The sequence below is a fragment of the Andrographis paniculata genome, unplaced genomic scaffold (assembly GCF_009805555.1).
Source record: "Andrographis paniculata isolate CXL003 unplaced genomic scaffold, ASM980555v1 Contig55END, whole genome shotgun sequence".
NCBI classification, from domain to species: domain Eukaryota; kingdom Viridiplantae; phylum Streptophyta; class Magnoliopsida; order Lamiales; family Acanthaceae; genus Andrographis; species Andrographis paniculata.
In genome coordinates, this window is record NW_026137590.1 from 3,173,316 (window position 1) to 3,186,629 (window position 13,314).

Genomic DNA, 13,314 nt, shown 5'->3' on the forward strand with positions numbered 1-13,314 from the left:
CTGCAAACTCCAGCCTTTTTTTACTCTACACACAGAGATATACATATACATTTACATATATATAATATAATACATATACCTATCTCGGCCCCACTCTACAATACATGGATACATACACTACTGCAACCTCAGATCCAAAAGCAAGCAAGCTAAACAAGCTCTTCTGATCTCCTCCGGCACCGGCGCCGCCGCCGCCATGTCGTACCAGCAAGAGCCGACGACGCCATTCCGGTGGCACTACGCCGAATTCGACGACAGCAATTTCCAAATCCGCGGCCGTACGCTCTTCTTCATCATCGTCCTCTTCTCCGTCATTCTCGTCGTCGCACTCCTCTTCCTCTACGCCCGCTGGGTCTGCCGCTCCGGCCACTCGTCGCCGGCGCCGGCGCCGGCGCCGCAAGGGCTGTCGCTCTCCACCGCGCAATTGGCCGGCGCCGGCGGCCTCGACCCGGCTACGATTAATAGCTTTCCGATTGTGCTCCACAAGCTCGGCTCGTCCGGCGGCGCCGACGCCGAATGCTGCATATGCCTCGGAGTCTTCGCCGATGGGGACAAAGTGAAAGTGCTGCCGCAATGCAACCATCGCTTTCATTCTGACTGTGTGGATAAGTGGCTCGCGGCTCAGCCGAGCTGCCCGCTCTGCCGAGCCGAGCTCAGAGCCGACTCGCTTGTCTGATTCGGCAGTCCGTGTCTGTAGCTTCTTTCTTTTTTATTTATTTGAAAAACAAAAAATTATATATATATATTATATATATATATTTCTACTGTTTTTTTTTGGTCCCTAAATTGGGGATGGGAAATGTTACAGTGTTTGTCGGTGCACGCGTTGGATTCTGCACCCGCATTACAGCAAAGGATTATCACATTTAATTTGTTGAAATGAGATGAATTAGTTTCACTTGTGTATTATGGAAAATAATAATGGCAAATTTAACTATTGGATAATTCACTTAACCGAATATATCTGAACACTTTAATAAATTGATAATGAAAAAATGAAATATTATTAGTTTCAAAGAATTTAGTCACTCGATCTTTTCTTTTTTTTTTTTTATTCTTTAATTGGTCAAACTTTCATTTGTTTTTTTACCAGTACGGTGACAATTTGACTTTTACATTAGTATCACAATAATACATAAATGTGTGTTTGTTTGGGGAATTGGATTTGACTTTAAATTTGAATAATAAAAATTTTGAATTTGAATAGTTGTATGATATTATATAAATAGATGTTGATGTGATGTTTTGAATGTAAAATTGAGTTTTATTATAATATAAAAAATAAAAAATAAATATTTAATTTAATATTTTTGAGAAAAAAAATTAGATGAATAATGTATTTGGAGGAAAATCCCGCAAACAAACACACTCATTCTTCATCATTTTAAAACATTGTTGAATACAATGCCTTCACCTCGTAACATTTAAATAATAATAACAATGATGTATATCTTGTAGTAATATTATTTATAAGGATAGACAATAGAAATATTAATTATTTCTACCGCTAACAACTATTTTATATTTTGTATTATATTATATATATTGTGTATAATACATATTATATGTATATGGTATATATATAAATGTATATATATAATATATATTATATTTATAGCCTATATGTATGACATGAATATGGAAGTAGTATGTTGGGAGGGTGCGAGAAAATAATTATATTGAATTGTAGTGTATCATTTCATTCCATTCATAGGACATATTTATACGCAAATATTAATACATTCAGCAGTTGAAAATTATTCAACATAAGTGATACGTGGATTTATACTAAAGCATCCACATTTATGAGATGAAACTGATACGTATATAACACTCTCCCTTGAATGCTTTATACAAAAAATATGTATCGTTAAAACCTTACTAGAAAAAAATCCTAGTGAAGGAAAAAGAGTACAATATTCTTGTATCAATTTGCTCCCTTTAATATGAGCATTATTTGAGATCCCTTAAACCACGCATCCCAATTTTCTTCACCAGTTTTTCAAATGATGCCGTCGACAATGTCTTGGTTAATATATCCACCAAATTATTATCTGATCGAATTTGTTGCACATTGATTTCACCATTTTGTAGATTATGAGTGAAAAAGAATTTTGGTGAAATATGTTTCGTTCTATCTCTTTTGATATAACCCATTTTTCAATTGGGCTATCAAGATGCATTATTTTTCTACATTATAGTTAGGGAAATTTTATCGGCAGTGATTAACCCGCAATTTCTCAGAATATTTTGAGTTATTGACCTCAAACAAACACATTCTCGACTAGCTTCATGTATTGCCAATATTTCAGTATGATTTGAAGAAGTGGCAGTTAGGGTTTGTTTCATTGATCTCCAAGAGATCACAGTTACGCCACAAGTAAATATATAGCCAGTTTGAGACTTGGCTTTACGAAGATCAAATATATATCCTGCACCGGCAAAACCAATAAATTCATGTTGAGAATCTTTCGAATAAAATAAACCGAGATTAATTGTTCCTTGGAGATAGCGAAAAATGTGCTTAATCCCATTCCAATGTCATTGAGTAGGCGATGAACTGAATCTTGTCAATAAATTTACAGCAAATGATATATAAGGTCGGGTGCTATTAGCAAGATACATTAATGCACATATAGCACTCACATATGACACTTCAGGGCCAAGTGTTTCTTCGTTTTCCTCTTTTGGTCTAAAAGGATCATTTGCTGGATCGAGTGCCCTGACGATCATTGTGGTACTTAGCGGATGTGATTTGTCCATCATGACTTGTTTCAGTACCCTTTTGGTATAATTTGATTGGTAGATGAGATTTCACTTTCCAAGTGCTCAATTTGCAGACCAAGGTATAATTTAGTTTTTCCAAAATTTTTGATCTCAAACTTCTTTTTTAGATATTCAACAGCTTTCTGGATTTCATTAGGAGTTCCAATCAAATTAAGATCATCGACATATATAACAATGATTACAAATTCTAACCCATTTTTCTTTATAAAAACACATAGACATATGGGATTATTATGTAACCTTTTTTTGTTAAACTTTCACTGAGACGAGTGTACCACATTCGGCCCGATTGTTTGAGCTCATACAAAGATTTTTGCAATTTGATGGAATATAATTCTTTTGGCTTTGATTTGAATGATTCAGGTATGTTAACCCCTTCTGAATTTTTATGTAGACATCATTGTCTAAGGAGTCATAAAGATAGACAATAATCACATCCATTAATCGCATATCAAGATTTTCGGCTACTGCCAGACTCACCAAATACTTGAATGTTATTCCATCAATTACAAAATCAATACCCGGTCTTTGGGAAAAACCCTGGGCTGCAAGCCTTACTTTATATCTTGTGATATCATTATTTTTATTTTTTTTTCTCACAAACACCCATCGGTAGCCAACAAGTTTTACATTTTCAGATGTTTGAACTATGGGGCCGAATACTTGCCGTTTTTTCAATGGGTCCAATTCAGAATGAATTGTGTCTTTCTATTTTGCTCAATCATCTCTTTGCCGACATTCCTCAATTAATTTTGGTTCATAATCCTCGTCATCTTTTATCATATCGAGTGCTACAAAATATGCAAATGCATTATCAACATTCATTTTCTTTCTATTTCAATATTTTCCAATGGTGTTATAGTTAACAGAAGTTTCAATAACTTCATCAGAATTTTTAGTATCAACCTCTTCAGGGGTAGTACTGACCTTTTCAGGTATCTGATTATTATTGATATCTTCACCAGTATTTACAATTTTCTTCTTTCGTGGATTCTTATCCTTAGAACCCAACGGTCTGCCACGTTTTACATGGGCAGTATGCTCATTAGCACTCAGTGGCACCTTTCCTTCTGAAATATTTATTTTAGTTGGTGCATTTGCTGCTGCAATATATGATTTAGTAACTCTGGCAACATCATTAAAAGCATCAGGTAATTGATTTGCAATTTTCTGCAAATGCACAATTCTTTGAACTTCAAGTTCACTATGTTTCGTACGAGGATTAAATTCAAGTGGTATTTTCCACGAAATTTCTTTTTTCAGTTGATTACTGTCTCCCCCTAATGTCGGAAAATAAGATTAATCAAAATGATAGTTTGCAAACCTTGTAGTAAATAAATCACCCTTTTTTGGTTCAAAATATTTCGCAATCGATCGCAATCGAGGGTGATTCATACCCGAAATATATACCTAACCTTCTTTGAGGTCCCATTTTTGTGCGTTGGGGTGGCGCAATTGGTACATAAACAACACATCCAAATATTCGCAGATGAGATATATTTGGTACTTTTTCAGATACCAATTGAGTAGGGGAATAACAGAGATAACTTGTCGGCCTTATTTTCACGAGGGCTACTGCATGCAATATGGCGTGTCCCCAAGCTGATACTGGAAGTTTAGACCTTATTAACAATAGTCTAGCAATTAGTTGCAATCTTTTGATAAGAGATTCAGCCAGATCATTTTGCGCATGTACATGGGGAACAAGATGTTCCACATTAATCATATAATTATTCGATGAATACTCTCCAGCATTATCTAAACATATTTTCTTTATCGGGTGATCTGGAAATTGTGCTCGCAATTTAATTATTAGTGCAAGTAGTCTAGCGAAAGCTAGATTGTGAGTAGATAACAAACATATATGTGACCATCGCATTGACGCGCCAATTAGTACCATAAAGTACTTAAAGGGTCCACACGGTGGATCTATTGGTCCACAAATATCACCATGAATTCTTTCCAGAAAAGCTGGGGATTTAAAACCAACATTTGTTGGAGATGGCTTGATTATTAACTTTCCTTGGGAACAGGCAGCACAAGCAAATTCATTCGGAGTCAAAATATTTTTCTTTTTCAATGGGTGGCCATTTGAATTTTTAACAATTCGCCTCAGCATTACATTGCCAGGATGTCCAAGTTGATCGTGCCAAGTTTTAAATTCGCTAGTAGTCATTTGGTCTACTAGGTAATATGTTTCAACGACACTAACTTTTGAATAATACAAGCCGGAAAAAAAAAATGATGACAATTTTTCTTTCACAATTCTTTTTCCATTCACAATTTGAGTTATCATGAGATACTCATTTTCTGTCTCATTCAATGTTTTAATGTGATACCCATTTTTCCGAATATCACTAAAGCTCAGTAAATTCCTTCAAGCTTTGCTCGAGAACAGGGCATTTTCAATTGCCAATTTTGTCCTTTTTGGGAGAAATACGATAGTTTTTCCTGAGCCTTCAATCATTTTTTATGCACCACTGATAGTAAAAATAATGGTCTTTCCTATATTTAGATGAGAGAAATAAATTTTATTTTTCAAAATATTGTGAGTCATAGCACCGTCGATAAGACAGATATTGTCATTGGCTCCAAAATATTTGGCATCCATATCTTTGCAAGAAGGTAGAAATACTAAAAGACATGTATTAGTAACATAATCAAAATAGACTTATATTATTGAGAGTAATACAAAAAATGGGGGCTAAAAGCATCAAAATAACAAAAGAGATACAACAATATTTTTTCATTTAACATCATCAGTTATGTCAAGCAGATCATCGGTATCCAGGTGCGTGATATTTTCATTCATCACATTATCAGATGTGTCATCGTGGGCAACATGGTTTGTTTCGGCGGCAACTCTTCATTGCCTTTCTTTTGAGGCCCAATACAGTTTAGCCAAGTGACTGGTTATGCGACAAACATAGGCCCAATGGCCTTTGATTCCACACCGGGTGCATTCCTCGTCATTGTTTCTGTTTATCCCGGTATTGAACCTCTGTTGAGGTCTGTATGGCCTTTTGTCATTATAATGCCGATTTGGCACATATCGGGGCTTGTTTTGATAATTATTGTGACTGTATGTGTTTGTCCAGCCCCGTCCGCGATTCTGATTTCTAACCTGCCCAGGGCCATGCACCAGATTTTCTGGTTGTATTGAATTTGCCTATGTAAATGGATTTGCACATGTCGGCCGAGATTCGTAATTTTTAAATAGCAATTCGTTATTTTGTTCGGCTAGCATCATCTCAGAATATTTTTGGAAGCCTCTTTCTCGATATTGCTGCTGAAAAACCATGTTAGAGGCATGAAAAGTGGAGAAAGTTTTCTCCATCATATCAGATTCAAATATATTTTCGCCACAGTGGTGCAGCTGTGATGTTATTTTAAGCATGGCAGAATTATATTTTTGGACTGTTTTAAAGTCCTGAAGCCATAGGCTTTGCCATTCGCTTCGTGCCCTTAGCAACAATGTCAACCTCAAATGATCATATCTTTCTTTCAATCTCTCCCACAATTCAAGTGGGGATTCCAGCATGACATACTGCATTTTCGGTGCCTCATCGGTGTGATGACACAAAAAAATCATGGCCTTTGCACGATCTTGGCTCGGGGAGCTTTTATCCTGGACAATGGTATTTTCCAAGCCCATTGAAGCTAGATGTATTTTAACATCACGAGTCCGTGCCATATAATTTTGGCCAGAAACGAGGAGAATGAGAAATTTCTATTTAGCAAGGTTAGACATAATAAACAAATAAAATATAAAATATTACCTTGTGGAAATTAAAATATATAATCGTCCTAATAACATGTTGAAATATTATTATAGGGATAACCAATAGAAATATTAATTATTTCTACCGCTAACCACTATTTTATATTTTGTATTATATTATATATTGTGTATAATATATATTATATTTATACGGTATATATATAATGTATATTTATAGCATATATATATGACATGAATATGGAAGTAGTAGGGAGGGAGGATGTGAGAAGATAAGTATATTAAACTGTAGTGTATCATTTCATTCCATTCATAAGATTTATAGGCAAATATTAATACACTCTGCGGTTGAAAATTATTCAACGTAAGTGATAAGTGTCTTTATACTAAAGCGTCCATATTTATAAGACGAAACTGATACGTATTTAACATATCTATATTTATATCTATAATCTATAATTCAATATTCTATAATATCTATCTATATCTATATCTATAATATATAATCTCTCTATCTATTATATATTTTCCTCGTCATGCAAATGTGTATTTATTTGACCGGACACGAGTTTTAATAAAAATGAATAATAATTGTTACATTATTTTTTTATAGTAAAAAAAAGTACAAAAGTGTAATTACATTTTACTTAAAAAAGAAACGAGAATATTTTTTTATGACAACCCAAAAAGGAAAGTGATTATAGATTTGAATGACGGATGAAGTATATACTTACGGTGGAATGTATTTCACCACATGTAACTTCCTGAATTATTTATTTTTTTAATTTTTTTGTATGGAGCCCACTTTTAATTTTAATTATTTTATGCATTTTCAAAATACTACGTGTGTGGGTTGAAAATTTCAGTTTTTTTTTTTTTTTAAATATGAACTTTATCACTAATTATATATTATGTTTATTTCATCCATAAATAAGGATAAATTGCAATAAATATCTCGCACCTATACCTCATTATCACTTTTGTCCTCTATCACCCTGGCAAAACATATTTCGCACCTTTACAAAACTCACCACAAAAGCCCTAACTCACTGACGGTGGACTTCAGAAAATTGATTGCATTCATGTGGAGGAAGTTCATCCAAAATTGATCACATTTTTATCTCGCTCTCCAATCTTCCAAAAAAATGTTTGAATTTGAGACTTTTGTTGTCGGAGGAACAAACATAGCTTCATTCCTGTTTTTTTTTTTTGTTCTTGATGATACTAGTAACGCTGATAAGGGCAAAGGCAAGATCGAGGGAAAAAAAATCGACTTTGAGGCACATCCTTTATATGGTAAGTATTTTTCGCTTTAATTTCATATAATATTATTCTTGTGGGATACTGTTGTCAGAAAACCCCAATGTTTCAATTCGAACCATGATCCTACATTAGCAATATTTTATTGTTCTATTTTGGTCCCCTATTCCTTGATTCTGTCAATTTGATACAAATTTGGTCCCCCTCTCCATTGTCATATGAAAGTTTTCATGCTGATTTTTGTGTTATGCAGAATCCGAAAGTACACATTTGACAGTGTGTTTACATTTCGATGGAGTCTTGTACCACAGTCCAATAGCAAAGTACGTTGGGGGATCCATCAAGAATTTTGATTTCGCGCAAGCAGGAACACTTACTAAGGACTTGACAGAGTTGTTTGGGAGAAATATTGGGATTAACGTTTCGGAGTATAGTAAGTATTACATTCTAATTGGTAACAATTTTAAGCTATTAGAGAATGATGAGGAGTTCCAAGTTGCAGCTTATGAATCTTTAATTAGTAGAAAATTAGATATTTACGTAGATCTTGTAGGTAATTGGATTGGTCTGGATGATGATGAAGATGGTGAGGATAATACTTTACAATGGGTAATGGAAGTCACGGTAGTGATGATGACATATTTGAGGAGTTTGTGGATATGGACTGTGATGATCTTGAGGATGAATTTGTTCCTGGCGTTGGAGAGACAGTGTTGGGAGAGGGTTAGCTTGGCAATTCGGGAGGGATGACTATTGAGGGTGAAGGAGATGAATTCCTTGGTTTAGATGATGATGGTGAGGATAGTGACTTTACAGTAGACAGTGGAAGTCACGGTAGTGATGATGACTTATTTGAGGAGTTTGTATATATGGATTGTGATTATGAGGGTGAAGGAGATGAATTTCCAGGTTTAGATGATTACGATATAGGCCAAGATATGGCTAATTAAGTAGTTGTTAAAGAGGCAGCGGATTGTGGTGTTAGTATAGAAGGGAGCAGGCAGCAAAACACTTATGAATTTGACGTTGGGAATAAAGGATTAGGGGCTGAGAATGGTGAAGAGGATACACCAGGAGGATAATCTGGTAGTTGGAAGTGATGAGGAGTGAGAAGAGTTAGTTGACTCAGATGATAAGGGGACTGTGCGCAGGCGGGATATGAGCACGACTTTTCCAAAGTTCAATCCATTTGATGTGTACGCACCAAAGTTTGATATAGAGATGATATTTGCAATGAGGGATGAAGTGAAGAGAGCAATACAGTCTTATGCAATTGCAGAAAGAAGGAGTGTGGCTTTTACAAAGATGACAAGCGCCGGTTGTATGCGAGGTGCAAAGAACCAAATTGTGAGTGGAAAATCAACACAGTGAATGTGAAGGATAACACTGCTTCCAAGTAAATCTATTTCACCATAAGCATTCGCAGTTATGTCTTCTTTCTTTTAATGTTGGGAATGTTAAGACTTCTTGGTTGAGTGAAAAGTTTGCTCATAAATTTAAATGTGATCCGAAACGCGAGGTACGAGGTTTTAAGAAGGAGATAATGAAATAGTTAAACGTGACTGCATCAAAAGATCAGGCCTATAGGGCAAAGAGGCGTGTTTTGAAACGGATAAGTGGAGATCTTGTTTACCAATACAGTCATCTTTGGTATTACGCACATGAGTTAAGAAAGACTAATCAAGGGACTACAGTTGTGTTAGGTGTTGAGACTGACGATGGAGAATATTTTTTGACCGTATTTATGTGTGCTATGGAGCTTTAAAAGAAGGATTTAGTACTAATTGCAGACCTATAATTGGTATGGATGGATGCCACTTGAAGGGTATTTACGCTGGTGTCTTACTTACCGTTGTTGGAATTGATCCGAACAATAACCTGTTCCCAATTGCCTTTTCAATGGTTAGTAGAGAGAATGGTGAAACATGGAGATGGTTCTTGACTTTGTTGAAGAAAAATTTAAGGATCGGTTGTGTGTATTTTTTTGTGATGTTAGCATTCGTGATGAATAGGCTATCCTTCACAATGTTTTTCTACGAAGAAAATGATAGGGTTTGTGACGGAAAAAATCCGCCTGAAATTCTACGTTCTTTGTAGTGTATTTAGATGAATGTTGTGTAGATTTTGGTACTTAATTAGTTTATTTGTTTAATGAGTAAATTATGTCAATTGCTTAACTTTTTTTTTTTTTTTTTCTCAATTTTCAATTTAGTTTTCAATGATAAATCATAGTTTATATTGTGTTACAATTTTAAATTGATGTAAGAAAAAATGTTATCTTTCTATTTTATTTTATCTTTCGTACAAGTACACTTGTTTGGGGGATTGGATTGGATTTACACTATTCATCCAATTTTTTCTCCCAAAAAACATCAAATCAAATACCTATTTTTCATTTTTTATATTATACTAAAAATCAATTTTACATTTAAAACATCACATCAACACCTATTTATTTCACATCATACAACTATTCAAATTCAAATTTTTTACTATTCAAATCCACTCAAAATCGAAACCCCAAACAAACACACCCTTTGTAGATAAAAGTAACAAGGAATATATATATAAAATTAATGCTCAAATACTTCTAGTTTAGTTTTCTTTTTTTTTTCTTTTTTTTTTTTTTTTTTTTTTTTTAGAGCACAACTTTAACTAGTTTATCAATTTTATTTTATTTATCTATTTATTTATTTATTTTTTACATTCAAACTATATAAAAGAAAACACGCGCTACATATTCATATTAAAAACAAACTAACTTATTAAAAACAAATTATATAATGAATCTTTATTTAATTTGTTTATGAATTTAAATTTTTATTTAAATAGTATTTTGTTATGATATTTTATATATGAAATATTTTATTTTTATTATAAAAAATGAAAATAATATATATATATCTATATCATGGCTTTCTCTTTTATTGAACAAAAATACTTCAGCATAAATATCATTGCAACAAAATATCTAAACTTAGCCATGTAATATAGAATGAAATACTTTAAAATATATATATATATATATCATTGCAACAAAATATCTAAAATACTTTGCCATGTTATATAAAATATATCAACATGATGTAAATTTAACAATAATAAATAATCAACTAATTTGTCATTAAAAAAAAATAATCGATTAATTTGTTTTATGCCGTTGTTTATACTATATAAATATATTGCTCTTAGAAAATATTAAATCAAATATTCAGGTTTTATTTAAATATAAATTTTATGAGATTTTGAAAAAAATTAAAATAATTTAAATTGTAATATTTTGTAAAAAATAATTATCGTTAATATGATATATATATAAATATATATATTTAAAAGGTTAGTATTAATACTAAAATATTTCAAAGTGTCCATATAAATAAAATATTTTTTATTTCTTGTTTGTATAAAAAAAATTATTTCTTTTGTTTAAAATATTATATTAAATATTTTATTTATCACATTAAATATTTATCCATTTAAATTTTTACTATTTTGAACTTCAAATTTAACTCTCAATGTCATATATAAATTTGTTTAGTTGTAATTTCAATTTAAAAGTATTGTTATTCACTGTTAAACAAAAACTCAAATCAAAACATCAGTTCAAAATTTCAAATCAATTTCGAATATAAAATCAAATTATATATACAAAGTCAAAAAGAGTTTGTTTACTTTAATTTTCTTCTTTCCCACTTTTTTATTATTCAACTTTCATAAACATCAATATAAATATATTATCTTTTTATATAAAATATACATATCAAAATAATATTGAAGTTGAAATAAATAAATAATTTCAAAATGTTAGCACGGCATAATAGTTTCAAGTGGAACTTGTGTTCGTTTATTGTTTATTAAGTATTATTCTTATTTACTATTTCAATTATTATTACATATAAATATATTATAATTATTGGGGTGCAAATCTAAGTTCCATATTGAAAGTTGTGAAGAAAATTATATATTTTACAAGTTCAAAGTGAACTCCACTAGTACGAGCTCAGCCTTTTGGAGGATATCCAAACAAATCCGTGCGGGATTGGATGGCATTGGGCATTGGTTGTGATGGTGGGCTCGCCCTCGTGACTTGCGGATGTGCCTTGTATCGAAAGTCTCCTGGCGGTGTTGGGTCGGTCCCTATGATAGGCGGTACAAGGTGGACAGGGAAGGTCATTGGTTGGTCCTTGGTTTAAGGGGAGGACTTTAAGGGAGGACTGATGGGGTGCAAACCCAAGTCCCACATTGGAAATTGTGAAGAAAATTATACACCTTATAAGTCTCAAAGTAAACTCCACTAATATGAGGCCTTTTGGAGGATATCTAAAAACAAATCCGTGCGGACAAGTCCCAACAATAATGAATAATTATTTTTATCTTTAGAACAATTCTTTTATTTTCTTGTGTTTGCAGAAATAATAAATACAGTTGTCCTTTTATCGTAGTGTCCTAAATAAATAAAACTCCAATGATATATATAGTGTGATTAGATATTTATGTTACTGATTAGTCAGTCAGTGATTTATGTCACAGAAAATGAAGAATTAGTGTTTAACACGTAATTTGATTAAATTTACAAAGTGTTGCCAAACTAAAGCATGTGTATTATTGTTGTTTACGTGGTCGACAAACTTATATATTAAAATAGTACAATTTAATTTAATTTAATTAAGGTTATCCATTTTAGGGTGGATATGACGAGACAATTAAAATTTTATGTGTTAATTTGAAAATTCTAATAAAAAATATATTTTTAATATAATATTTTAAAATAAAAAATTATGTACATATAATGTTTTAAATTTTAATATATATTAAATATGAAAATTTAAATAAAAAAATATATATTTCATATAAATCATATGACACGAAAATAATAGTTAAAATACAAATAAATATATTTACAAAATTCAATGGTTTGGGTCTTTAGTTTATATTTGAATACATTGATGTCGACAACATTGTTATACCAAGAAAATTCGTCATATTTTGCAAAAAATTACGGTGGAATCAAGATGACAGAAATGGCAATTGAAGTAGTAGATCCGGCCCGAAATTTATGAAGCCAAGATAAAATTTAAGAGGAAAATGAGACCCAATGGAAGAAATAGTAAACATTATATTAGCTTGAAAATCTAAGGCGTAGAAAGAGTCCAATTAAGAAGAATGACCCAAATCGATAGAGCATAGAAGAAGTGGTGTCTACCCAAAAAGGATTTTAGGAGCCCATAGTGTAGAGAAAAAATTGCGGCTAACAAAATTACGAAGAAGATGAATGATTTTAAAGTTACAATGACTACGATGACGACGAGGGAAAGAAAAATAATTGATCATTGGGGCTTAAAAGAGAGTATAATTAAAGATGCAGAGGTTATGTATGTTACCATGCTTTAATGATCAAAGAAGTTACAATTATTTATTGAGATGTGTTGAGATATTTTAGATACTCAGTTTTGTATTTAGTAGATTTATGTTTAAATTTGATCTTATCCATAGATTAGATTACTTATATTTGAATCTATCGAGTCTGT

The 13,314-nt window shown here is 32.3% G+C and overlaps 1 protein-coding gene across 1 annotated transcript; it reads left to right on the plus strand.

The window, feature by feature from the left end:
* Nucleotides 1-705, plus strand: LOC127256386 (RING-H2 finger protein ATL66-like). Its single transcript, XM_051282374.1, has one exon. It carries the CDS (start codon nucleotides 197-199, stop codon nucleotides 674-676), a length of 480 nt encoding a protein of 159 aa, XP_051138331.1. The 5' UTR covers nucleotides 1-196; the 3' UTR covers nucleotides 677-705.
* Nucleotides 706-13,314: the final 12,609 nt, after the last annotated feature.